The sequence below is a fragment of the Schistocerca piceifrons genome, chromosome 3 (genome assembly GCF_021461385.2).
Source record: "Schistocerca piceifrons isolate TAMUIC-IGC-003096 chromosome 3, iqSchPice1.1, whole genome shotgun sequence".
Lineage (NCBI taxonomy): Eukaryota > Metazoa > Arthropoda > Insecta > Orthoptera > Acrididae > Schistocerca > Schistocerca piceifrons.
Window position 1 is genome coordinate 939477657 of NC_060140.1, and position 27214 is coordinate 939504870.

The 27214-nt window shown below is 45.6% G+C and overlaps 1 protein-coding gene across 1 annotated transcript in view; it reads right to left on the reverse strand.

Annotated features, from left to right (window-relative positions):
• Nucleotides 1-27214, reverse strand: part of LOC124789239 (proton channel OtopLc-like) — a 259793-nt gene that overhangs the window by 199842 nt on the left and 32737 nt on the right. Inside the window, exon 4 of the mRNA XM_047256534.1 lies at nucleotides 26688-26802. Coding sequence (XP_047112490.1) covers nucleotides 26688-26802 — 115 coding nt within the window. The remainder of the gene's footprint in view (nucleotides 1-26687; nucleotides 26803-27214) is intronic.

Sequence of the window (27214 nt, forward strand, 5' to 3'; positions counted from 1 at the left end):
AAGCCCTCTGTGGCTGCTTCAACCATTCTCATGACCTGTTGTTGGGCAGAGTGGTTCTGCCGGAACCCAAATTGGAAATTCGGCAGAATTTGCTCTCTGGTAATATGTTCTTGTATGGGTCTTAGCAGGAGGCGCTCATAGATCAGCCAAATGGGGACCTGCAGTGAGATCCCTTTCCCACTGTCACGTGCTGATAGCGCTGTCTCTCACGGGAATGCGGCATCTCCGTGTCCGCCACAGTCGTCACCGAACATCTGACGCTGTTCACGCCCCTTAAATACCCCACCAGACACGGGGACACCACTAGTGCACTCTGGTGGCCGTTCTATCAGACACAGAGCATCACAGCCCCACTTATTTATGAGCGAGCAAGGTCGCCGGAACTCCACCCGAAGGAGTACGTTTGGGGTACGATGGGTAGGCCCCTCCAATTATCTCGGAATCTTCACGAATTAACACACTAATTGAACAGAATTTGGCACGATGTCACTAAGGAGGGCGTCCAGCAGTTCAGTCAATGCCAAGCCGAATAATTGGTTCCATAAGGGCCAGAATTGGACCAATGTGTCACTGACTTGCCCAATATGTGAAGCTCTTTCCCTTTGTAAGTAGGCTGTTCAGGTTTTCTTATTGGTAACGCCACGTAGCGCTCTGTATGAAAATCACTGGCTGTGCTGTGTGCAGTCTGTGGCTAGTTTGCATTGTTGTCTGCCATTGTAGTGTTGGGCAGTTGGCTGTTAACAGCGCGTAGCGTTGCGCAGTTGGAGGTGAGCCGCCTGCAGTAGTGGATGTGGGGAGAGAAATGGCGGGAGTTTTGAAATTTGTAAGACTGGGTGTCATGAACTGCTATGTATATTATGATTTTTCAACACTATTAAGGTAAATACATTGTTTGTTCTCTATTAAAATCTTTTTTATTTGCTAACTATGCCTATCAGTAGTTAGTGCCTTCAGTAGTTTGAATCTTTTATTTAGCTGGCAGTATTGACGCTCGCTGTATTGCAGTAGTTCGAGTAACGAGAATTTTTTGTGAGGTAAGTGATTTGTGAAAGGTGTAGGTTAATGTTAGTCACGGCCATTCTTTTGTAGGCGTTTTTGAAAGTCAGATTACGTTGCGCTAAAAATACTGTGTGTCAGTTTAAACACAGTCATGTATAATTGTTCTAAGGGGACGTTTCATCTTGAATAAATCATTCGATTTTTCTGGAGTTCTAATTGTTTGTTTGTGTGCGTATATCTAAATTACGCCTACTGATATCCATTCCATTTGGATAATATTGTAAAGGATGAACCAGACAATAGGGGATTTTACTTTATTAGATGAGCTTTCAAACGGTAACTTCATTTTTCCTTTACTGCCAAGCCACAGCCGGCAGTGTTAGCTGCCTGTAAATTCTTTCGTCCCACTGTCTAGTAACAGGAAGTCAGCACCGAAGAAGAGCACCTTGGCCACGCGCCTCCCTCACTTGCTGACGAGGTAACGCCGCCCCAGGCGTCGCTCTGGAAAATTCCATGCCACCCGCGCGGTTTTCTCGATTCCGACCAATCAGGGCGGAGGAAGCCGCGTGGTGCGTCGAATATACCCGGCCGCCCGTCGCCGGGCCCCCTCTCTTGTAATCTTGCTCACCCGCGAGTCGGATGCGCGCCCTGTACCATTGAACATCTCCCGCTTCTCCCGGTGCTGCGGCACTGTGGACTTAGTTTTGGCAGACAACAATTTTCGTTAGCTTTGCGAACTATGTTTCGCCAAACTCTACGCTCTGGCTCACCCTCACCTCCCTAGGCCTATGTAGCCCCTTTTCAACATGCTTTCGCCAATAAATGGCCCCTATCTAAAAATTACGCTATTCATTCCATAATGCCCACCGCCTGCCCATACGCCCATCCTGTACAATATCTTCATGATAAGTCTTTTGTCTTAGAGAGTAAGGTCTGAGGATGGTTGCTAGTCAGCTGAGACAGTTATCATCTAGTTGTTCTTATGTTGAGATCAAGACCATCAAAATTTGTGATGTACTACCATCACCGTCACTTAGGTTTAGTAAGAGTTGTAGCTTATTCGTCTGTGTATCTTATTCTGCCTTACACTGTCAAACGGTTTCTCAAGGTCAACGAATGCTGAGAAGCCAGCTTCATTATCTTTCACTCTGCCTTTCATTATTAAGCACAGTTCCAGGCATGCTTTTGAATCTTTTACACCTCTGAAACCAAACGTTTTCGTCCAATACGTCTTTTTTTCCTATTTTGCTGATCATGCTTATAAGCGTTGAAAACACACAGATTTGAAACTCATGGAAAGACGCATATCATTAATCTTTTCGGAGCCCCTCCCGCTAGCCAGATTTTAATTCGCATAAATCTCGTTTTTGACTGCCACAGTTTCCGCTTTCCAATTACGGTAACCTCACTGAAGCAGCGACTTTCGCCCCATCCCTATGCAACAGATTCGCCACAAAATAAATCACCGTGGCAGTTGCGCCGCTGTCATTGTTTTGTGCAGAAAGAAAATATCAGATTGCAGTGCCCTGCAGCGGACATGGAGTATATCAGCGTGCCGCCACTCTGCAGCTATCGGCGAATGAAGCGTGCGGTCGTTTTACTAACGGAAGCAGTCCCTCACGCCGGCGCACGAACTGATCGCGGACGCACCGGCCGTGATTTTGCGTGTCCCCCCCTCCCTCCCTCACCCCCCCCCCCCCCTCCCACGCTGGAAATGGCAACAGAGCGCACGCGGAAACGCGCGCGCCAGGTCGATAGCGGAGCTCAATTTGGCGTTTAATTGCGCCGTGGGTCGCCATCACACAATGACACTCGATTAATCCCGCTCCCCTCGCGAGCACGCACCGCTCCAATTTATGCTACGCGCTCGCGCATTGTTCCAACTAACACAACATTTATGACTTCTGCCCGCACGCAAGTTTACAAAATCCGCTACCGTGGCAACCGGTAATTGTCGCTGCCGAACGGATTAATGAGGCACGGTGTAGCCGCATACTGGGCGAAGCTTCATGCGGGGGCTGCGGCCAGAGGGGAGGGGAGGAGGCAGGGGTTGGGAACAAAAGCGCATAAACTAATTACGTAACAACCAAATTAAATACTAAAACCACTTAAGAGAGACACTCAGTGATAAATTGCTGTGATATTCTATTACGACGCTACAAACTCTTTTCTTCCGACTCTTTAACCTCACATAACACCTGCTCTAAGTAGCAAGCAAAAAAACTGAAAAACCTGTATGACAAAAAATAAACAGCCAGAAATTTTTTTACACCCTTTTAGAGGATCACAGTCCAATCAAGAATCGTTGTTGCAACGGTGCATATGGAGTACATGGAATGTTTACATTTACAGATAAATAGCACATTCGGCTCTGTTGTTGTTGTTGTTGTCTTCAGTCCAAAGACTGATTTGTTGCAGCTCTCCATGCTACCCTATCCTGTGCAAGCTTCTTCATCTCCCAGTGCTTACTGCAACCTACATCCTTCTGAATCTGTTTAGTGTATTCATCTCTTGGTCTCCCTCTACAATTTTTACCCTCCACACTGCCCTCCAATGCTAAATTTGTGATCTCTTGAAGCCTCAAAACATGTCCTACCAACCGGTCCCTTCTTCTTGTCAAGTTGTGCCACAAACTCCTCTACTCCCCAATTCTATTCAATACCTCCTCATTAGTTATGTGCTCTACCCATGTAACCTTCAGCATTCTTCTGTAGCACCACATTTCGAAAGCTTCTATTCTCTTCTTGTCTAAACTATTTATCGTCCATGTTTCACTTCCATACATGGCTACACTCCATACGTATACTTTCAGAAACGACTTCCTGACACTTAGATCTATACTCGATGTTAACAAATTTCTCTTCTTCAGAAACGCTTTCCTTGCCATTTCCAGTCTACATTTTATATCCTCTCTACTTTGACCACCATCAGTTATTTTGCTCCTCAAATAGCAAAACTCCTTTACTACTTTAAGCGTTTCATTTCCTAATCTAATTCCCTCAGCATTACCCAACTTAATTAGACTACATTCCATTATCCTCATTTTTCTTCTGTTGATGTTCATCTTATACTCTCCTTTCAAGACACTGTCCATTCCATTCAACTGCTCTTCCAAGTCCTTTGCTGTCTCTGACGTACCACGTATTGACCCCTGGTGAAAGAACTGGTGTAGTCTCCGAGGGCGGCAATCCAGGCACTGACTCCAGCATGTACTGGATTGTACAGATGGAGAATACTGTTTTGGGGGGTACGTCATTCTGTGGCTGCTCCATCTATTCATGTAGTTTTGCAAGAGTTTGTTGACGAGTCGCACAAGCACTTTTTGTCCTATCACATCCCCACACGTGCTCTGTTGGAGGCAAATCTGGAGATGTTCCTGGCCAGGGAAGTTGCTGCACGTCTTGCAGAGTAAGTTGAGTTTTATGGGCAGCGTATGAGCGAGCATTGTCCTGTTGGAACAACACATCACCTTCCAGTTGCAAGAACAGAGAGGAACAGATCTAACAACATTCTGCACATACAGAGGTGGGGCCAGTGTCTCTCGGACAAATGCACTCTTCGAGACAGCGCTCACCAACTCTATGTCGTACATGCAAATGGCCATCACTTGGGTGCAGTGGAATCTGGAATCTACTGTCATTGCTGAAGAAGACTTAAGGCTCCAGACGATCCGTGCATTTCGATGCTGTGGCGTGAGTGGAAGACTGGATACAGGTGTCTGTACCTGTGCTCCCACTGCTAATATCTGGTTCACAATAGTCGTGTTGACACATCTGGGCTCACAAGCCCTCTTATCTGTGGTGTGGTAGCTGTACGATCTGCCACTGCTATCCTTACCATACTACGATACTGGTAGGCGTATGTGCTGAGTGGACGTCTAGAACTTCGTCAGCTGGTGTGAGAATGTTCACGTGACCACTGACACCAGCATCGTGGCACAGCTGACCCAGCACCTCCAACGTCTGTGGCAATTCTCCGAAAGGATCATCCCGCCACTCGTAAGACCACAATCTTACCCCTTCCAAACTCGCCCAGTTGGCTGTAGGAAGCGCGAGTGTCTTTGTGGCGTGGTTCCCTGCCTGCTTCACACATCTGCACCACACTGACCCTTGTGGCTGCAAGCATTCCCTGCTTAAGGATAGACATGGATGCCTCTCTGGTGGCTGTGCCACTAGGTACCTGTTGTAGTGCATGGTGCAGGAGATGCTATATTGAAACTCAGCCATGATCCACTACAGTGCCCCATTCACCTCGGTCCATGTGACAGGGTCCCACAATGCTGAGGCCACCACCCCAGCAACCCAGTGCAATGTGCTACTGTCTGTCGGCCTTGTAGGACTGCATCATCAGGGCTGCGCCTGCAACCAGCTATGCCGTCTTCTTCCCCATTGACTCAGTGCTGCTCCGCTGGGAGCCCCGGAGCGGCCCGCTGCATCCTTCCTCGCTGACACAGCTGAGATCGCTGCGACAACAAGCGCCTGTGATCTGGCATCCGAATCTGTGGCCCTCGCCTCGGGATGCCTCGATTGTGTGTTGAAAGCCAAGATGACTGCCTGCGGTAACAAGCCGTGGAGTGGCCCACCACTGGCTGGCTGGCTATGGACCCCGTGTCGGCCTCAGAGGGTCGAACCAACGATCTGTCATGGACTGGATTGGTGGCCCCCCATTGGCTGCTGTGTGTAACCCATGGTGTGCCATGCCACGACCTGCCATGCAAGAGAGCTGTCGCACTTGAATGCCTTGTTAGGAAACCGGCACCTATTTATATGCGGCTGTGTGCCTCTCTTTTGCTAACGCACTGCTTCAAGTCATGTATGCACAACACCTGGGTTGTGCCAGTGGGCCCCTTCTGCCTGCAATTTGCGACATACAAACTGCTGCATTTACTCTTTTCAGCAGTTTGACAGCCCTGTGGCCTCCCTTCTACTTTGCAACCGCTGGTCAGTGTAACTTACTGTCAACCGGCCTGTGCCTGGCTGTAACTTCTGCACTCAGAATATTGCACAAAACTAACTTTCCCTATCCTAAATGGTGGTGCCACTACACTATTGACAGGGGACACTGAAACCATCATCAGTACCTCGAATATCCCCCAGGTGGCATATGCTGTTATGGGATCAAAATCGACGTCGTCATTCCAGGTGTACTATTTTTTTCCAGCAGTGTATACACTATTGTCAGCAACATATATTATCTAATCAAAAGCATCTGCATAACCCCAAGCAGTCTGGAATTTGGTGGACCCGCTATTATAGGAGGAGGCAGGGAGTATTGAGTTCTCACTAGGGAATCAGTACAAGCGAATTGGATTGGTCAGGGGAGCTCAGTGACTTCAAATTTGGACTAGTCTCCCGAGTAACAAATCCACCACGGAAATCACAACCCTTCTGAAGCTGCCCAAGCTGACTGTAGTGATGTGACTGCGAAGTGCAAACGCGAAGGGACAACTGCGCAAAATTAGGCCTCCCACACTATAACAGCGGGAACATCAAAATGAACATGTTCGACAATTCTTGGCGTACTCTCAATAAAGCGAGAGGTGGGAACATTAACTGCACCCAGGAACACCTCCGATCATAATAGTTTTGGTGGTTCACGTGTTATAGTAGTTGGGAGACATAATTCTGCAGGGCCATACTGACCCCCAAATCTCTGATCACGGTCAGTCACCGGTCAACATTATTGTCACGCTGTAGTCCTCCTCACCTGCGTCTTTTCAGGGCTGCATTCGGACCCCTGACTTCATTTTTATGGATGACAATGTGCAACCATATGGAACAGTGCTGGTAGAGCAGCTCTGTGAACGAGAGGGTATTCGGTGAATGGACTGGGCTGCCCGCTCCCCTAGAATTTAAACCACCTCGAGCACGTGTGGGAATCGTTGGAGAGATGAATTACAGCATTTGTAGATGCACCAACTTTCAACAGGCAGTAGCCAACAGCGCTGGTTGAGGACTGGAACGCATTCCCACAAGAACTCATTGCCAACCTTACGGCCAGTACAGCAGAACGCTGTGGATCGTAGTACGAGGGGCATTCAAGTTCTAAGGCCTCCAATTTTTTTCTCCGGACTGGAAAGAGATAGAAACATGCACATTGTTTTAAAATGAGGCCGCGTTCATTGTCAATACGTCCCAGAGATGGCAGCACCGTACGGCAGATGGAATTTTACCACCAGCGGCGAGAATGAGAACTGTTTTAAATACTTAAAATGGCGACGTTTTCCTTACTTGAACAGCGTGCAATCATTCGTTTTTTGAATTTGTGTGGTGTGAAACCAATTGAAATTCATCGTCAGTTGAAGGAGACATGTGGTGATGGAGTTATGGATGTGTCGAAAGTGCGTTCGTGGGTGCGACGGTTTAATGAAGGCAGAACATCGTATGACAACAAACCGAAACAACCTCAGGCTCCCACAAGCCGGTCTGACGACATGGTCGAGAAAGTGGAGAGAATTGTTTTGGGGGATCGCCGAATGACTGTTGAACAGATTGCCTCCAGAGTTGGCATTTCTGTGGGTTCTCTGAACACAATCCTGCATGACGACCTGAAAATCCGAAAAGTGTCATCCAGGTGGACGACCACATGCCTGCCCGTGTGGCATGTTGCCAAACAATGTTGGCGCGCAACGACAGCATGAATGGGACTTTCTTTTCGTCGGTTGTGACAATGGATGAGACGTGGGTGCCATTTTTCAATCCAGAAACAAAGCGCCAGTCAGCTCAATGGAAGCACACAGATTCACCGCCACCAAAAAAATTTCGGGTAACCGCCAGTGCTGAAAAAATGATGGTGTCCATGTTCTGGAACAGCGAGGGCGTAATCCTTACCCATTGCGTTCCAAAGGGCGCTACGGTAACAGGTGCATCCTACGAAAATGTTTTGAAGAACAAATTCCTTCCTGCACTGCAACAAAAACGTCCGTTAAGGGCTGCGCGTGTGCTGTTTCACCGAGACAACGCACCCGCACATCGAGCTAACGTTACGCAACAGTTTCTTCGTGATAACAACTTTGAAGTGATTCCTCATGCTCCTTACTCACCTGACCTGGCTCCTAGTGACTTTTGGCTTTTTCCAACAATGAAAGACACTCTCCGTGGCCGCACATTCACCAGCCGTGCTGCTATTGCCCCAGCGATTTTCCAGTGGTCAAAACAGACTCCTAAAGAAGCCTTCGCCGCTGCCATGGAATCATGGCGTCAGCGTTGTGAAAAATGTGTACGTCTGCAGGGCGATTACGTCGAGAAGTAACGCCAGTTTCATCGATTTCGGGTGAGTAGTTAATTAGAAAAAAAATCGGAGGCCTTAGAACTTGAATGGACCTCGTAGTTCCGTCCTCGATTTGCCATGTCCCGCCATTTGCAATGTCCAGAAGACCATCATGAATTTAAGTGAATTATTGTCTTCGAATAGAAGCGTCATTTTTTTCGTCTCATTGCGTATTTTCTTCAGATACTTTCTGCACTATACTGTAGCAATTCTTCCCATGTAACAAGTTTGTATCTGTGGCCGTCCTCCGCAGCAAGCGTATAAATACTTGGTTCAAATGGCTCTAAGCACTATGGGACTTAACAGCTGAGGTCATCAGTGGCCTAGAACTTAGAACTACTTAAACCTAACTAACCTAAGGACTTCACACAAATCCATGCCCGAGGCAGGATTCGAACCTGCGACAGTAGCGGTCGCGTGGTTCCAGACTGAAGCGCCTAGAACCGGTCAGCCACTTCAGCCGGCTATATAAATACTTGTTTTGTAAATAACCTGCAAGGAAATTACCACATACAGAAAAGCAAAGCAGAGGGGAAAATCCTGTTGAATGACCAAGTACACATGCCAAGCAATTCATTATTTACACTAATAGATAAAATAATAGAATAAAGTTCACAAAAAGTATTAATATAGTAATACTGTCCAATATAATAATAGTAGAACCCAACATCTTTACACTCACTCATCCATGAACCCCTCTGCAGAATACTGAAACGAAAAGTCAAACAAAGTTTTCAACCACTCGTGAAGCTAACAGCTAGTACAAACTCCGCCCCCCCCCGCCCCCCCGCCCCCCCGCCCCCACAATAACAAATAAAAGTTAATCTCGAAAACATACTTCGTTAGGTTGGCAACAAATAGGTAAGCACACCAAAGAAGATGAAACACTGAATGGAGTCGCAATAACAGTGTACGACGAAATAGTTGTGTCGAGTGAGAAAAGAACAATAGTCGACCACAAAAAAGAGTGAGAAACATGGTGAACAGTGCGTGGAAGGCGAGAACACAAAGATGTGACTATATGGCAGTGATGAAAGTGGTAGTGCGACCTCCAGACCAGGTGTGAGGAAAAGCAGATCAGCAAATCATAAGTAATTACTTTTTTTAAAAAGGAAAATAAATAAATAAATAAATCGCCAAGTGAACTGCTTAATAATCTAAAAGTAACAAAACTGTATCATTATAGGTCCCACTGATGATGACTTAGAACAGGAGAAGGCGAAACGCGAATGGCACAAATAAAGTAACGAGCAGCAGGAAAAGGCAGTTTTATTTACAGAACAAGTCTTCCTATATGGTCCATGTTTCATCGATATGTGTTACTTGGCTGTGACACATCACGCGAAAATTAATTTCGCCCTTTAGCTTTGCATACGAATTTTCACAGTAAACAGCACAGGTTAAAACTGGAAAACATAGTTCTACAAACGTACATGCGGAAACAAACACTTGTCGAGATATAAGCCATTATATTCTGTGACAGCTGTCTATGTGTTGACACTACAGGAGGTCCTTAATGTAACTCATTCCTGCACATGTTTCAACCCCCTTTTGCAATCAGTCAAAACCTTCAGTGGACACATCTGGCCGCCCTATCAAATGCACGACACACACGCTCCTGTAACTTATGCACGTTGTCTATCCGTGTGCATTACACCAAATTAGATGTACCCTTAGCCAGAAATGCTAGGGTCACATTTATCAAACTACTGCACTTCCTCGACCAGTACACCTCTTATAAAGCGTTTGTGTTCGGTACTGTTGTAAAAGTCGTAGAAATAGAGTTGATCCCCAGCGTGCATAAACTTCAGCTGCTGCATCTGCATCTACACTCTGCGAGTCACTTAACAGTATGTGGCGGATGGTACTTTATGTATCGCTGACACCTCTGCCTTTTCTGTTATACAGGGTGTCCCAGCTATCTTGTCCACCCAAAATATCTCTGGAACAATAACAGCTATTGGAAAACGACTTTCACCGGTATCAATGTAGGGCTGGGGCCCATGAGTGTACATATTTGGAAACATTCTAAAACGAAAGCATATGTGTTTTTTAACACAAACTTACGTTTTTTTAAATGGACCTCCTATATTTTTTCTTCAGCAATCCATAGCATGACAAAGCACATACACAATGGCGTTAATTGCATCGCAATATTCCCATTACGTCCCGAGATATTAAGACGCGAAGTTGACGCTTGAAACACCCGACATGCGCTGCTAGCGCACGTCCTGAGGCTCAGGCGTGAACCCCATGCTGCCCGTAATCGCGATGTGATTGACATGTGTAATCACACCTCCATACTTATGAAGAGGTCCGAAACAACGGTAAAACTTTTAGTCCACTTGCTCGTTTCACTAAAACCATCAACACGAATTTTACTATTACGAGTGAATGATTAACTGTCACTTGCGCTAGATCTACAGTAAAGTAAAGTTTTAACGTTGAACGGCACTACCGTTTTAGTAACAGATTAACGATAAGCGAAGTTAACTTTGTGACTAACGTTGCGGTACACAGATATGTTACAGAACCGCATCACCCCTAGCCTATGGGATAAATACCTGCTGGAATGTACGACGTTAATGCAGGATGGCAGCAGACCGTATTATTCGTTTCGGACCTCTTGATAAGTATGGAAGTGTGATTACGCATGTCAATCACATCGCGATTACGGGCAGCATGGGGTTCACGCCTGAGCCTCAGGACGTGCGCTAGCAGCGCATGTCGGGTGTTTCAAGCGTCAACTTCGCTTCTCAATATCTCGGGATGTAGTGGGAATATTGCGATGCAATCAACGCCATTGTGTATGTGCTTTGTCATGCTATGGATTGCTGAAGAAAAAATATAGGAGGGCCATTTAAAAAAAACGTGTTAAAAACACATATTCTTTCGTTTTAGAATGTTTCCAAATATGTACATTCATGGGCCCAAGCCCTACATTGATACCGGTGAAAGTCGTTTTCCAATAGCTGTTATTGTTCCAGAGATATTGTGGGTGGACAAGATAGCTGGGACGCCCTGTATATGCGAATGATCCGCAGGAAAAAAAAACTGTTGGTAATACGACGTGTGATTTCGATTCTCTTTGATTGTACCTTTATGGTCTTTCTGCGACATGTATCTAGGGGGAAGAAATAAATTTAACGTTTCCTTTTTTTAGGAACGTGTCCTCACGAAACTAGTAGTAAACCACACCCTGTTGCAGATCGCAGCGCATGCCAGTGGAATTGGCTGAGCATCTCTGTCACCCTGTCGCGCTTACTAAATGAACCTGTAACGAAACGCTCTGCACTTCTCTGCATATTCTTCTAATTTCTCTGTCAACCCTAGTTTTGCGGATCCAAGACTGAAGATCAATGTGCAACTACTTGTCGAACGAGGGTTCTGTGAGCTGCCTCCTTTGTGGGCGTACCCTATTTCCTCTGAGTTCTTGCACTGAATCTCAGTCTGGAATCTGCCTTACTTGTGATTTATTTTATGTGGTCGTTCCACTTCAAATCACTCCATAGACATACCCCTATATATTTTTTTGGAAGCAACTGCTTCCAGTGATTGTTCTGCAATGGTGCAATCGTACAGTAATTGATATTTCTGTCTATTTATGAGCAATACGTTACATCTGTTTATGTGGAGGGTCAACTTCCAACCCCTGGAACAAGCGTATGTCTGTTTACAATGAAATTCTGAGTTCTGTTCTCTAGGTAATCTTCAGTCCATTTACACAACTCGTCTCATATCCTGTACTCTCGTATTACGTTCATTAGGTGGCAGTGCAGAACTGAATCTAATGCCTTCCGAAAGTCAAATTGTCGCACAATTATCGCAGTTACCTATATTGGTCTTATCTAAATCATTTTTGTTTTTACCTGATGTGACTTCTGTACAATTATGCTCTTTTATGTAACATCGATGTAAATGTTTTATTTTTTATTTCACATAATTTATGTAATTGTAATTAGTCTATGAACATAATTTCAAAATTAATGTGCTGTAAAAGAATGCAAAAGCTAAAAATTTAATTGTAAACTTGGTTCACGCGTAGAGAAAGTAAATTAGTAATAATGTAAAACTTGGAGAGAAGTCCCTCCACAACGGAACTGGCTAGGCGAGAATAGAAATGTCAATCTGGCAGTCTAACTGTAAGACTCTTGTGTGCCGTGAGTCAGGCGATGGCTAGCAGGCAAAGAGTGCACATCTTGTGAACTGAAAGAGGCGAGGAGGACTTCAAGATTATATAATACAGCTTCGGATGCGGAAGTAATGTGGCTTAATAGTCATGGCGTACTTTGGTTAGCTCTGTGCTATGAAAATCCGACGCTAAGAAGAGGATTTTCAGAGCTTGTCACACAGGAAGTGCCATGAATGCTGTTGCCAACCTTTTTTGAATAGCCTAGCAGATTGATGATGCCACCACGTTCAGCTCAAATCATCAGTTGAGTACTGTATCACTGCATGTTCCAGTTCTGCAGTTTCGTTTACAACAATAATTTTGTGCTTTGCAATCTTTGTGCTTTGCAATCTTTGTGCTCAGCAATCTTTGTGCTCAGCAATCTTTGTGCTCAGCAATCTTTGTGCTCAGCAATCTTTGTGCTCAGCAATCTTTGTGCTCAGCAATCTTTGTGCTCAGCAATCTTTGTGCTCAGCAATCTTTGTGCTCAGCAATCTTTGTGCTCAGCAATCTTTGTGCTCAGCAATCTTTGTGGCAGCTGGTGTGGCCGAGCAGTTCTAGGCGCTTCAGTCTGGAACCGCATGACCGCCACAGTCGCAGGTTCGAATCCTGCCCCAGGCATGGATGTGTGTGATGTCCTTAGGTTAGTTAGGTTTAAGTAGTTCTAAGTTCTAGGGGACTGATGACCTCTGATGTTATGTCCCATAGTGCTCAGAGCCATCTGAACCATCACTTGAAACTTTGTATTCTGTAAACTTTGTATTCTGTAAACTTTGTATTCTGTAAACTTTGTATTCTGTAAACTTTGTATTCTGTAAACTTTGTATTCTGTAAACTTTGTATTGAGTCACCGTATTTTATTCTGTCATTTACCTAGACAGGAGCCTATCCCAAGTGCTACAGTGAACTCGAGTATTCTGTTGTACTGAACTGAAAAGCAATTATTGCTTTTAAAAAAATTAATAAATTTTGTGGAATTATAAAGTATGTAATTATTTGGTGAGCATAAGTTTTGAAATACTGCACGTAGTTTTCATAATGGATGATTAATGTATTAAGTTCAAAAATTTTTCTTACTGAAATGGTTGTTTAAAATTTCATGTGTTATGAAGTTAAGTGTTTCCCACATAGTGTTACGATTAGGATGTTCAATGACGACCTGAATCCACCAATAAATTAGTTTCTGGGTGCCTATGCTAGTAGCTGCACCAGATTTAAATATATTACAGTAACCGCAATCAAGAGTAAGTAACTGGCTATAAATATTCAAATTATATTAGATCTGTGTGTCACATATTCCATTTGAGCTAAATAACACAAGAAAGTAAATGTTCCTTCAGAATGCAAATAATAATCAGTACAGAAGATGATGTTACTTCATAACTATTTCAAGAGAGGTAATTTTCTATAATTAAACTGACAAAAGAACATCTTGCCCGAATCGGTAGTGCTGCACCGTTAATAATCATTTACCTATAATCATCATTGTCATTATCCTCCTACTGTAATGTTGTACAAACGCATTATTACTCGTCCTGTGTAGATAAGTCAAATGACTGGTACATTCCTTGCTTAATCGTTCTACTGTCTTGTAGCTTACCACATCAAGGAGAGACAACCCCAATAGTTTCCAAGATGCTATTCGAGGCGGAATTAAAAATAAATGTGCACAACGGAATATAATAAACGCTAAAATGAAGATATGGCCCTGTCTGACTACCCCCTGAAGCAGATCTTACGATCTCTTAATGGACTTTAACATATAATTACAACCTAAACATAAATGAATGATTAAGGCAACTAATACTACTGAATGATTAACTTTGTTGCTGCTTATATATTTATTGTAGATTAAAAAAGCCTTTAAATTACAAAGTTTACATATTCTAAGTAAAATTACTGATCAATTACCCACCTCTGCCCCTTATTATGACTGCACGATCTAATATCAATAACGCGAAATGACTGACATCATGTACGTACCAAACACTAGGAGACACTACTTTCAAAGATGATCTACGGTGGTGTGGAACCTCAGTAGAAATAAACTAACGTGATCACAGCTGTTTAGCTTTTATAGCCTTAATAAGCCGAAGCCATTTGCGATATCACCGTATGTACGGCGTCCGGTGCGTCGAAGTGATGCTTCTCGCACTCGTCTGCGATGATGGAAGAACTCCAGCCACAAATAAACTCTTTCAAACTCTAGGACGGCAGAAGGTGGTCCTCTGACTAATATACTCTAATACTGTCTTCTCCTCTCTGTGTTCTACAGACGAGAAACGCAAACTCCCAGCCACAATGACGGAGTTCAGATAACGTCTCAACGTAAGTACAGGCAGAGGAAGTGCTTTCAATTACTGAACGCTGCGTACTCAACGACGACTTCCAACCTGGAGGTGAAGCCCAGAATCGTATAGGATCGCAACAGTACAGTGCCTGACTGTTCTAACTATAAACTCTGCTGAGAACAAAGACCGCAAATCCGTCTGTAGCAACAAAGCTGATATAGAGCGACCGTCACACACGGGCGCTCACAACGGAAGACCTCGTCTCTCCACCGCTGGCTTCCCAGCAAGGCTCCGCTCCCCGCCATCGTAATTTCGAAAACGAATAATACTCCCGAAACCACGGAATATTCTCCCTCTCTACTGATTCTTCCGAACGCCGACCAACCATATTTTAGTCTTTTGTCGTCCAGCGCGGAAAATTTGCGAGGAGAAACCTATACTCGTACAATGGTACGCTTCTGAGTAAAAATCCTAGGAAGTAACCCAGCCTGCGTGGTTTCCGAGATGCAGCTTCTTCGTTCCTCCCACCTGCGTCCAAGAGTTCGGAAGTATTATCCAGTTATCATTCCAGCCCTACTACAATAGCTGCCGGTTGTCACCCTCTATTGTGCTCCAGAGCTCAGGTGCCATGACGTCCGTCTAGCTACTTCCTGGTTTTAAGCAGGACCAACACCTGTGTGGGCCTTCCACCCAGAACTTGAGTTCCGCCTGTCGTTTCATCTCCACTGACGTTTCAACGTCTACTAGTATAAGCAATCGTTCATTACGCCGTTTTTATAATGAAGACACTCCGTCACCTTTTATGCAATAAGCGTTAGCAATTATTTACAAGGCGTACGTGTCAAAGTCAGTCTCCTTTAAATATTCATATATACACTCCTGGAAATTGAAATAAGAACACCGTGAATTCATTGTCCCAGGAAGGGGAAACTTTATTGACACATTCCTGAGGTCAGATACATCACATGATCACACTGACAGAACCACAGGCACATAGACACAGGCAACAGAGCATGCACAATGTCTGCACTAGTACAGTGTATATCCACCTTTCGCAGCAATGCAGGCTGCTATTCTCCCATGGAGACGATCGTAGAGATCCTGGATGTAGTCCTGTGGAACGGCTTGCCATGCCATTTCCACCTGGCGCCTCAGTTGGACCAGCGTTCGTGCTGGACGTGCAGACCGCGTGAGACGACGCTTCATCCAGTCCCAAACATGCTCAATGGGGGACAGATCCGGAGATCTTGCTGGCCAGGGTAGTTGACTTACACCTTCTAGAGCACGTTGGGTGGCACGGGATACATGCGGACGTGCATTGTCCTGTTGGAACAGCAAGTTCCCTTGCCGGTCTAGGAATGGTAGAACGATGGGTTCGATGACGGTTTGGATGTACCGTGCACTATTCAGTGCCCCTCGACGACCACCAGTGGTGTACGGCCAGTGTAGGAGATCGCTCCCCACACCATGATGCCGGGTGTTGGCCCTGTGTGCCTCGGTCGTATGCAGTCCTGATTGTGACGCTCACCTGCACGGCGCCAAACACGCATACGACCATCATTGGCACCAAGGCAGAAGCGACTCTCATCGCTGAAGACGACACGTCTCCATTCGTCCCTCCATTCACGCCTGTCGCGACACCACTGGAGGCGGGCTGCACGATGTTGGGGCGTGAGCGGAAGACGGCCTAACGGTGTGCGGGACCGTAGCCCAGCTTCATGGAGACGGTTGCGAATGGTCCTCGCCGATACCCCAGGAGCAACAGTGTCCCTAATTTGCTGGGAAGTGGCGGTGCGGTCCCCTACGGCACTGCGTAGGATCCTACGGTCTTGGCGTGCATCCGTGCGTCGCTGCGGTCCGGTCCCAGGTCGACGGGCACGTGCACCTTCCGCCGACCACTGGCGACAACATCGATGTACTGTGGAGACCTCACGCCCCCCGTGTTGAGCAATTCGGCGGTACGTCCACCCGGCTTCCCGCATGCCCACTATACGCCCTCGCTCAAAGTCCGTCAACTGCACATACGGTTCACGTCCACGCTGTCGCGGCATGCTACCAGTGTTAAAGACTGCGCTGGAGCTCCGTATGCCACGGCAAACTGGCTGACACTGACGGCGGCGGTGCACAAATGCTGCGCAGCTAGCGCCATTCGACGGCCAACACCGCGGTTCCTGGTGTGTCCGCTGTGCCGTGCGTGTGATTATTGCTTGTACAGCCCTCTCGCAGTGTCCGGAGCAAGTATGGTGGGTCTGACACACCGGTGTCAATGTGTTCTTTTTTCCATTTCCAGGAGTGTACGATGTACAACCTATCAAATCTTATCTAATTGTGGCTGTAGTTCACGGCAAAGTATGTGGATGAGTGCTTGTAAGATGCGAAATTATAGCCACCTTACAAGTTATCGTTCTTTATGAACCATGATAGCACTGGTTACAAACAACTTTGCCTAATTACGCTGGTGACCGTTTCTTTTCACTTAATTACAATTTAATACATTGCTAATACAACCTTGGTTCGATTCCCATTGTTTTGCTTTTGTTTCCTTTCAATAACAGTCCTTCCAGAATCGAAAACTAGAGCGATATATTTCCATTACACAGAGTCACAATGACAAAAGAAAATCCTTTCAGACGTGTAACATTATAGGCGTAGTTCTAAAAGGCAACAGACCCCGACGGTGTTATAAAGTGACACGGCATCTACCTGGGCGCCTGTATCTACTGCTTTAAGGGTCTCGTGGACGAACAGGGCGAGTTCGGTTTCAAAAAAGATGTTTCTCAACGCATGTTGATTCCTACACAGGAGATTTTTAATGGCTCTGAGCACTATGGGACTTAACATCTGTGGTCATCAGTCCCCTAGAACTTAGAACTACTTAAACCTAACTGACCTAAAGACATCACACACATCCATGCCAGAGGCAGGATTCGAACCTGCGACCGTAGCAGCCGCGCGGTTCCGGACTGCGCGCCTAGAACCGCGAGACCACCGCGGCCGGCCAGGAGATTTTTACGGTCTCCAAAAAATGTCGCAGTACGCGAGCGTAAGAATGTTCCAAGATTGGGCGCCAGTGAGTACTAAGAGCTCCATACACAATTGAAACGGCACATACAGTATCGCTCATCAATTTCAAAAAAACCATGACTTACCTGATACTGCAGATATGAACACAAACAAAGCTTGATTTCTCCAAAAATATTCTTTTATACATTTAAACATGTATAAAACAAGCAGAAAAATTATATTTTACTTTCATTAAAGGATTCTCTCACGGATTTAATGACTGGCTATCAAATTCGAGACGTGCGGCCGATGCGTTTTCATAGCAATTGCGTGGCTTTATGATTCCGCACATCGTCAACGACGTTCCAGAGACGTTCCTTGCTTGTTATGTGAAGTTTCTAGACTCAGCCAAGACTTTGGAACGGTCACGCCGTTACTTTTAGTAGGTTCCTTCTTGATGCAGTATACCTCTTACAGACTACCGACTCATGTTTCGGATAATTATCCTGTTTTAATGTGAAGCCTTTTTCTATTAAGCGCAGTCAACATGATACGGTATGATAATGAAGTATGCGGTGGTAGTGATTCTAGTCCTTCTACGTAGGTTGAAACTTAAATAGTGGCAACACTGCTGTGGAGACACTATGCAATGTAATCTACTATTGTCGCTGATAGCACACGTTGTTGACATTCCTACCTTACCTCCGAGCAAATGGACTCGCCCGTCCCACGTCACCGGCGTGAGCACAATCGAGGGAAACACAGTCACTTGTGAGCGACCGGTCTAACGTAACGGTGTCACTATGTTTTCGAAACAGCAACAACGGAGTTGGATCAAGACTGAATGTGCCAGAGGTACGACAGTGTCATCAAGGTCTTCAAGAGGCGTGCGGGGAATCGGTTTTGCCGTACAGAACAGTGGCACGTTGGGTAGAAGCCTTCAACGAAGGTCGGCAAACTGTGGCAGACATGCGTCGGGCAGGTCGTCCTAGCGTCTCTAAAGAAGAAGTGCATGCTGTTGCGGCGTTAGTGGACAGTGATCGACGCCATTCGATTCGTGAGCTCGCCCACGAAACCGGATTAGCGCATACGACTGTGCTTCGCATCCTGAAGGAACGCCTAGGCATGCGAAAAACTGCATCACGATGGGTTGCGCATGACTTGACAGAAATGCAGAAATTGATTTGTTACGACGCTGCTCAGACGCACTTGGAGCACTATGAGCTCGAAGGAGAGGCTTTCTTACGCCGTATCGTAACACTGGATGAGACATGGGCCACATCGAACGAGCCAAACCTGAAACGTCAATCCAACGAATGGCGTCATTATGGGTCGCCGCGAAAGTCGAAATTGCGTCAGAGCCTCAGTGTTGTGAAAGATATGGTGATTCTCGTGTACGACTGTGATGGTGTTATCCTAACGCATTGCATTCCTACAGGGCAGACCGTCAATGCACAGTACTACTGTTCGCTTTTGGAGCGTCACCTGCGACCACATTTGCGAAACAAGCGGCGACACTTTCTGCGCAACCCACCCATCATTTTGCACGACAATGCGCGGGCACATACAGCGCAAGCTGTGGCTGCTCTGTTCGGTCGATGAGACTGCAAAGTACTGTGCCATGCACCACGCTCCTCGGACTTAAGTCCTTATGACTTTGATTTGATTCCGAAGATGAAGGAACCACTTCGTGGCATTCGCTTCAGAACTGTTACAGAGATTCTACAGACAGTAGACCGCTCCATTCGCACCATCAACAGAACAGGCTCTGCTAACGGTATACTACGCCTTCCACATCGCTGGTGACTACTTCGAAGGACAGTAACAGGTGCAAACATTTAACTCTTTTGTAGCGCTTGTGAATAAATAGTTGCCACTATTTAAGTTCCAACCCTCATATTTTCACAATGTCACCAACGCTGTCTCCTAAAGAAAAACACTCCCAAACCATAAAAGAACCACAACCGATTTTAAATGTAAGTAGAATGGGCTGCTAGACCACTCATTCTCGTTCAGATCGACGAACAAATGTCCTCCATCTGGTACCAAAAATGTAGAATTTCTGTTCGTCCGTTAATATCACTTTCTTCCACTCTGCATGTGTTCATTTACTAACCCATTAGAGTCTTCTTTCTAGTCACGGTCTTCAGAAGGAGTTTGGTCGCTGCTACACATCCTTCCAATGTGACAGTCAGTCAGTCTCATTTTCATTCTTGCAACAGATATGTTTCTCTTGTTCGTTTCTACCAACTCTGCGCAAATTTGTGCTGATATTTAGAACCTCTCTTAATAGCATTTATGCTGATTTCGTCATCACCTCTAGTTATTTTACGAACTCGTCCTGATCGTGGAAGGTCCCTACTGCTGCCTGTTGTCTTCTGGCGGTGAATGGTATTGCACTCCCCCTATAGACACGCCACACTGTTTCACAGTATGGGGCATAGTTAAACCTGCTTGCCTGAGTGCTACAATTGCAGCGCGTTTGTCTATGGACATCTACACCCTTAGAGCACAATAACGACGTTCATACTGTTAAATGTCACTCAGGAGCTGAAGCGCGGCAACCATATATTATGTATCGTATCACTGCTCGAAGTACACTTATTACATTACTTTCGGAACCGATAATATTGTCCCAGTTGGGAACTCCATCGCTCTATTCACGGTAGTATTCAGCAGTAAGAAACTTCGGTACACTGCGGACATCATAACACTACAGCAAACAACGGGACAGTATGCAACGACGGAGTGACCATTCAGTCGTTGCAGAGGTAAACACTCTTCTACATAATATTGCATGTAGATAAGAACAAAGACATAAACTTGAGATTATATATATATATATATACACTCCTGGAAATTGAAATAAGAACACCGTGAATTCATTGTCCCAGGAAGGGGAAACTTTATTGACACATTCCTGGGGTCAGATACATCACATGATCACACTGACAGAACCACAGGCACATAGACACAGGCAACAGAGCATGCACAATGTCGGCACTAGTACAGTGTATATCCACCTTTCGCAGCAATGCAGGCTGCTATTCTCCCATGGAGACGATCGTAGAGATCCTGGATGTAGTCCTGTGGAACGGCTTGCCATGCCATTTCCACCTGGCGCCTCAGTTGGACCAGCGTTCGTGCTGGACGTGCAGACCGCGTGAGACGACGCTTCATCCAGTCCCAAACATGCTCAATGGGGGACAGATCCGGAGATCTTGCTGGCCAGGGTAGTTGACTTACACCTTCTAGAGCACGTTGGGTGGCACGGGATACATGCGGACGTGCATTGTACTGTTGGAACAGCAAGTTCCCTTGCCGGTCTAGGAATGGTAGAACGATGGGTTCGATGACGGTTTGGATGTACCGTGCACTATTCAGTGTCCCCTCGACGATCACCAGTGGTGTACGGCCAGTGTAGGAGATCGCTCCCCACACCATGATGCCGGGTGTTGGCCCTGTGTGCCTCGGTCGTGTGCAGTCCTGATTGTGGCGCTCACCTGCACGGCGCCAAACGCGCATACGACCATCATTGGCACCAAGGCAAAAGCGACTCTCATCGCTGAAGACGACACGTCTCCATTCGTCCCTCCATTCACGCCGGTCGCGACACCACTGGAGGCGGGCTGCACGATGTTGGGGCGTGAGCGGAAGACGGCCTAACGGTGTGCGGGACCGTAGCCCAGCTTCATGGAGACGGTTGCGAATGGTCCTCGCCGATACCCCAGGAGCAACAGTGTCCCTAATTTGCTGGGAAGTGGCGGTGCGGTCACCTACGGCACTGCGTAGGATCCTACGGTCTTGGCGTGCATCCGTGCGTCGCTGCGGTCCGGTCCCAGGTCGACGGGCACGTGCACCTTCCGCCGACCACTGGCGACAACATCGATGTACTGTGGAGACCTCACGCCCCACGTGTTGAGCAATTCGGCGGTACGTCCACCCGGCCTCCCTCATGCCCACTATAGGCCCTCGCTCAAAGTCCGTCAACTGCACATGCGGTTCACGTCCACGCTGTCGCGGCATGCTACCAGTGTTAAAGACTGCGATGGAGCTCCGTATGCCACGGCAAACTGGCTGACACTGACGGCGGCGGTGCACAAATGCTGCGCAGCTAGCGCCATTCGACGGCCAACACCGCGGTTCCTGGTGTGTCCGCTGTGCCGTGCGTGTGATCATTGCTTGTACAGCCTTCTCGCAGTGTCCGGAGCAAGTATGGTGGGTCTGACACACCGGTGTCAATGTGTTCTTTTTTCCATTTCCAGGAGTGTATATACCTTCATGGATGTAGCAACAGCAGAATTTAAATTTTAAATAATGTGGCTGTTACCTGTTAATATGAGAAACGCGCGCACATTAAACGCATAGCGACGATTCTTTATGTTTTACGTAAAACAGATGAGCTTTATGGCTCTATTACGACTCTCCCATTTATGGAGATGTAGCAGCAGCGTGTTGTGAATCCGAACTTACGATCGCGTGTCTGCTACCGTAAACAGCGAACAACTAGCAGACTCAACTTGTTCCATGTTTATGGCTGCCGACACGCAATCACAAGTTCGGATACATAACATGCTTCTGTATCGATTGGAGCAGTCTGCGGTGCTGTATCTCGATGAATACGATAATCGTAATACAGCCAAATATCTTGGGAGTTTATTGTACAACATAAACAAAACGTCTCTCGCATTTAATGTACACATGTTTCTTACATTAATAAGTGTTTGCCACTTTATGGCGGAAGTCGTTTCTGAACCTGTCGTGCTGTAAAACGAAATGTCAGAATTCAGTCGCATGGTTTTATCCATTCTGTGGAATCATCTCTGGTTTTCGAAAGGTATTTGTAACGTAATTTTAGAAGTTTTTTAGTGTAGTCAGGCTAGATAAAGATTATTCGCAGAATGTTTCAAGTGACTCCCAACGCAACGAGAAAAATGTTTTGTTTCTTATTAGAAGATAAATTTCCAGGTAATTTACTAGCTGCTCACTTCTAGAAGACTGGAGCAAATATCATGACATATTCAGATGAAGATAAAAAAAAGTAAACTGTGATGGTATTAACGTTAAATGAATTTTCCGTCTTTGCTTCGCAGAGCATGATAACAACATTAAAAACGAAAACATTTCCTAATATTCTGCCATACCGAATTTATTTGATCACGAACACAGATATTGTTGCACAGAAGACATAAAAATGACGGAATGTTTACATAGAAAGTGTATTTTTTTCCTATGTAAACACTTCGTCATTTTTGTTTCTTCTGTACAATAATACCCGTGTAAACAGCACATAATGTTTAGCCGTGTTTGCAACAATCAGCTGTCACCTGAAGATGGCCTGACAAGCCGAAAGCCGTTTCGTGACCAAACAAACATAATTTTACAGAACAGTAGGCTGGAGACAAAGCAATCAGCAAGTTGACCGAGATCCTATGGCACATTTGGGATACTGAGAAGTTACCAGATGACTGAACGTATGCTATGATACACTCCTTACACAAGATGGGTGATTTGACTGACAGCAATTATAGAGGGATCTTATTGATACCAGTCATCTATAAGATATTATCTAAGGCATTATTGAACAAAGCTAAACCTCAATTGGACCCCAAACCTGGAGATAACCAGGGTGGTTTTAGAAAAGGGCGTTCTTGTGCTGAACAGATTCTCAACTTGAAGTCAGTATTAAGTCAAATTAAACTATCGAATAAACCGTACGTAGTTACTTTCGTTGACTTCAAGAAAGCGTACGATTCAATCGACAGACCTACTCTTACGAGAATTTCGCAGGAAATGGGCCTCGAGCAGAAAACCCACAACCTTATTCAAAAGACCGTGAGTAACACTAGATCACGAGTGAAGTTCAGGGGAGCACTGTCAGAAAACTTTGACATAAAGAGAGGAGTTGGAGAGGGAGATGGACATTCACCTCTTCCCTTGAACTGTGCACTGGACAAGGCGATCAGAGAGTGGCGAAAAGAAATGGCAGTACAAAATATACCGAGCGGTATTTACCCGGGACACAAACGGAAGGGACTAGCAGTAGACTGTTTGGCTTTCGCAGATGATGTGGCACTTATAGCAAGCTCAGTGGAAGTAGCAGTAAAGCAGCTCAATATACTCATATTCCAGAATGCCAAGGTAGGACTTCAATTGTCACTAGAAAAGACAAAATGGCTCACCAACATCATCGACATCTACATGATTACTCTGCAATTCACATGTAAGTGCTTGGCAGAGGGTTCATCGAACCACAGTCATACTACCATTCCACTCCCGAACAGCGCGCGGGAAAAACGAACACCTAAACCTATCTGTTCGAGCCCTGATTTATTTTATTTTGATGATCATCCCTACTCATGTAGGTAGGGCTCAACAAAATATTTTTGCATTCGGAAGAGAAAGTTGGTGACTGAAATTTCGTTAATAAATCTCGCCGCGACGAAAAACGTCTTTGCTTTAATGACTTCCATCCCAACTCGCGTATCGTATCTGCCACACTCTCTCCCCTATTACGTGATAATACAAAACGAGCTGCCCTTTTCTGCACCCTTCCGATGTCCTCCGACAATCCCACCTGGTAAGGATCCCACACCGCGCAGCAATATTCTAACAGAGGACGAACGAGTGTAGTGTAAGCTGTCTCTTTAGTGGACTTGTTGCATCTTCTAAGTATCCTGACAATGAAACGCAACCTTTGGCTCGCCTTCCCCACAATATTATCTATGTGGTCTTTCCAACTGATGTTGTTCGTAATTTTAACACCCAGGTACTTAGTTGAATTGACAGCCTTGAGAATTATACTATTTATCGAGTAATCGAATTCCAACGGATTTCTTTTGGAACTCGTGTGGATCACCTCACACTTTTCGTTATTTAGCGTCAACTGCCACCTACCACACCATACAGCAATCTTTTCTAAATCGCTTTGCAACTGATACTGGTCTTCGGATGACCGTACTAGACGGTAAATTACAGCATCACCTGCGAACAACCTAAGAGAACTGCTCAGATTGTCACCCAGGTCATTCATATAGATCAGGAACAGCAGATGTCCCAGGACGCATCCCTGGGGAACAAATGATACTACTTCAGTTATACTCGATGGTTTGCTGTCTATTACTACGAACTGCGACCTTCCTGACAGAAAATCACGAATCCAGTCGCACAACTGAGACGATACCCCATAGGCCCGCAGCTTCGTGCGAATAAAGAGCTAGCTGCGTTGCACAAGAACGATGTTTTCTGAAACCATGCTGATTACGTATCAATAGATCGTTCCCTTCGAGGTGATTCATAATGTTTGAATACAGTATATGCTCCAAAACCCTCCTGCAAACCGACGTCAATGATATAGGTCTGTAGTTCGATGGATTACTCCTACTACCCTTCTTAAACACTGGTGCGACCTGCGCAATTTTCCAAGCTGTAGGTACAGATCTATCGGCCAGCGAGCGGTTGTATATGATTGCTAAGTAGGGAGCTATTGTATCAGCGTAATCTGAAAGGAACCTAATCGGTATACAATCTGGACCTGAAGACTTGCCCGTATGAAGGGATACTCCCAGTGAACTACTGCAGGAACAAGGTCAAATTGAGAAAGTTGACAAATTGAAGTATCTAGTAGTGTGTTTGTAACCTAACCTATCAGAAGGAACAGCACTAACAACTCGGATTAATAAGTTACAATTAGCATATAGATTAACCAAGAACATCTATAATAAGAAATGCCTATCTCGCAATTCCGAACTAAAACACTACCAAACAGTTATCAGCCCTGAAGCCCTATATGCCTCAGAATGCTTGAACCTGAAAAGGAAAGGCTTGGCAGATAAACTAGAGATTCAGAAGAAGATCTTGAGAAAAATTCTGGGACCGGTCAAAACAGATGATGAGTACAGAAGACAATCAGACGAGGTGCCCTTTGGACAAAGGAGGGAAAGGAGAAACATAGCCAGAGAATGCGGGATTTCTGGTCAAAAAAATTGTTCAAATCGCTCTGAGCACTATGGGACTCAACATCTGAGGTCATCAGTGCCCTAGAACTTAGAACCACTTAAACCTAACTAACCTAAGGACATCACACACATCCATGCCCGAGGCAGAATTCTAACCTGCGAGCGTAGCGGTCGCGCGGTTCCAGACTGTAGCGCCTAGAACAGCTCGGCCACCGTGGTAGGCAAAGTGTTTTCCTTTTCAAATATTTTTTGATGGTATTGTTACTGCAGTCGTTTGAAGATAGCTACGACATGAAAGTCGTCATTAATGTAATGTGAAATTTGATGCAATATAGGTCATTCTGTATAAAGAAATGGTTTCATCATTTGGAAATTACGTGAAGGCTGTAGACCCATACAAGAAGAAAGTAACATATAGTACTGATACGTACATTTTCCTACCCTTTAACTGCTTAAGTTTCCCAAGTAACTTTTAGCGTGGACTGCTTCATTTTCTTTAGTCTAATTAGTTCAAAAATTTTATCGCCATCCCTTGGAAATGGAAATTTGTGGTAAGATTCTGTGGGACCAGACTCCTTAGGTCATCGGTCCCTAAGCTTACACACTACTTAATCTAACTTAAACTAACTTACGCTAAAGACAAAACACACACACACACACACACACACACACACACACACACACACACACACACACACACACACACACACACACATATGCCCTAGGGAGGACTCGAACCTCCGATGGGGGGCGCCGCACGAACCGTGTCAAGCCGCCTCTGACCGCTCGGCTACACGCCCCTTGAGGGTGTGGCTTTGCACTATGCCTTTTCGTTTCTGTGAGGTCTTAGTAAAGATTTAATTCAAAAGTTTACTTATACAGACATTTTCCATCTGACTAACGAGTCTGGAGTAATATGCGGCGGTGACGACTTTCCGACACCAACATCTGGACAGCCTGCAGTTGTTATCAGGGATGTGCGACGCTCATACGTACCTCGTAGAAGGATGGCGGTATGTAGGTGGAGATGACCTCCGCCATGGGGAAGGCGATGCCCATGACGACCAGCAGCTTGCCGTACAGCGCCGACAGCGTAGTCGTCAGTGCGTCCCTGCAACACGCATCACCACGCATCAGCACAGTCCAGCGTCTAACACTTGTATCGATTAGTGGCAGCCTTATGTTAGCAAACTGTGTATCTACGATTATAGAGTGAGCTCTTTGTTAGTTAAGGTCATAGACCTGAAAGAATTGTGATGTACACTACTGGCCATTAAAATTGCTACACCAAGAAGAAATGCAGATGACAAATATAATATAATAGAACTGACATGTGATTACATTTTCACGCAGTTTGGGTGCATAGATCCTGAGAAATCAGTAACCTGAACAACCACCTCTGGCCGTAATAACGGCCTTGATAAGCCTGGGCATTGAGTCAAACAGAGCTTGGATGGCGTGTACAGGTACAGCTGCCCATGCAGCTTCAACACGATACCACAGTTCATGAATAGTGACTGGCC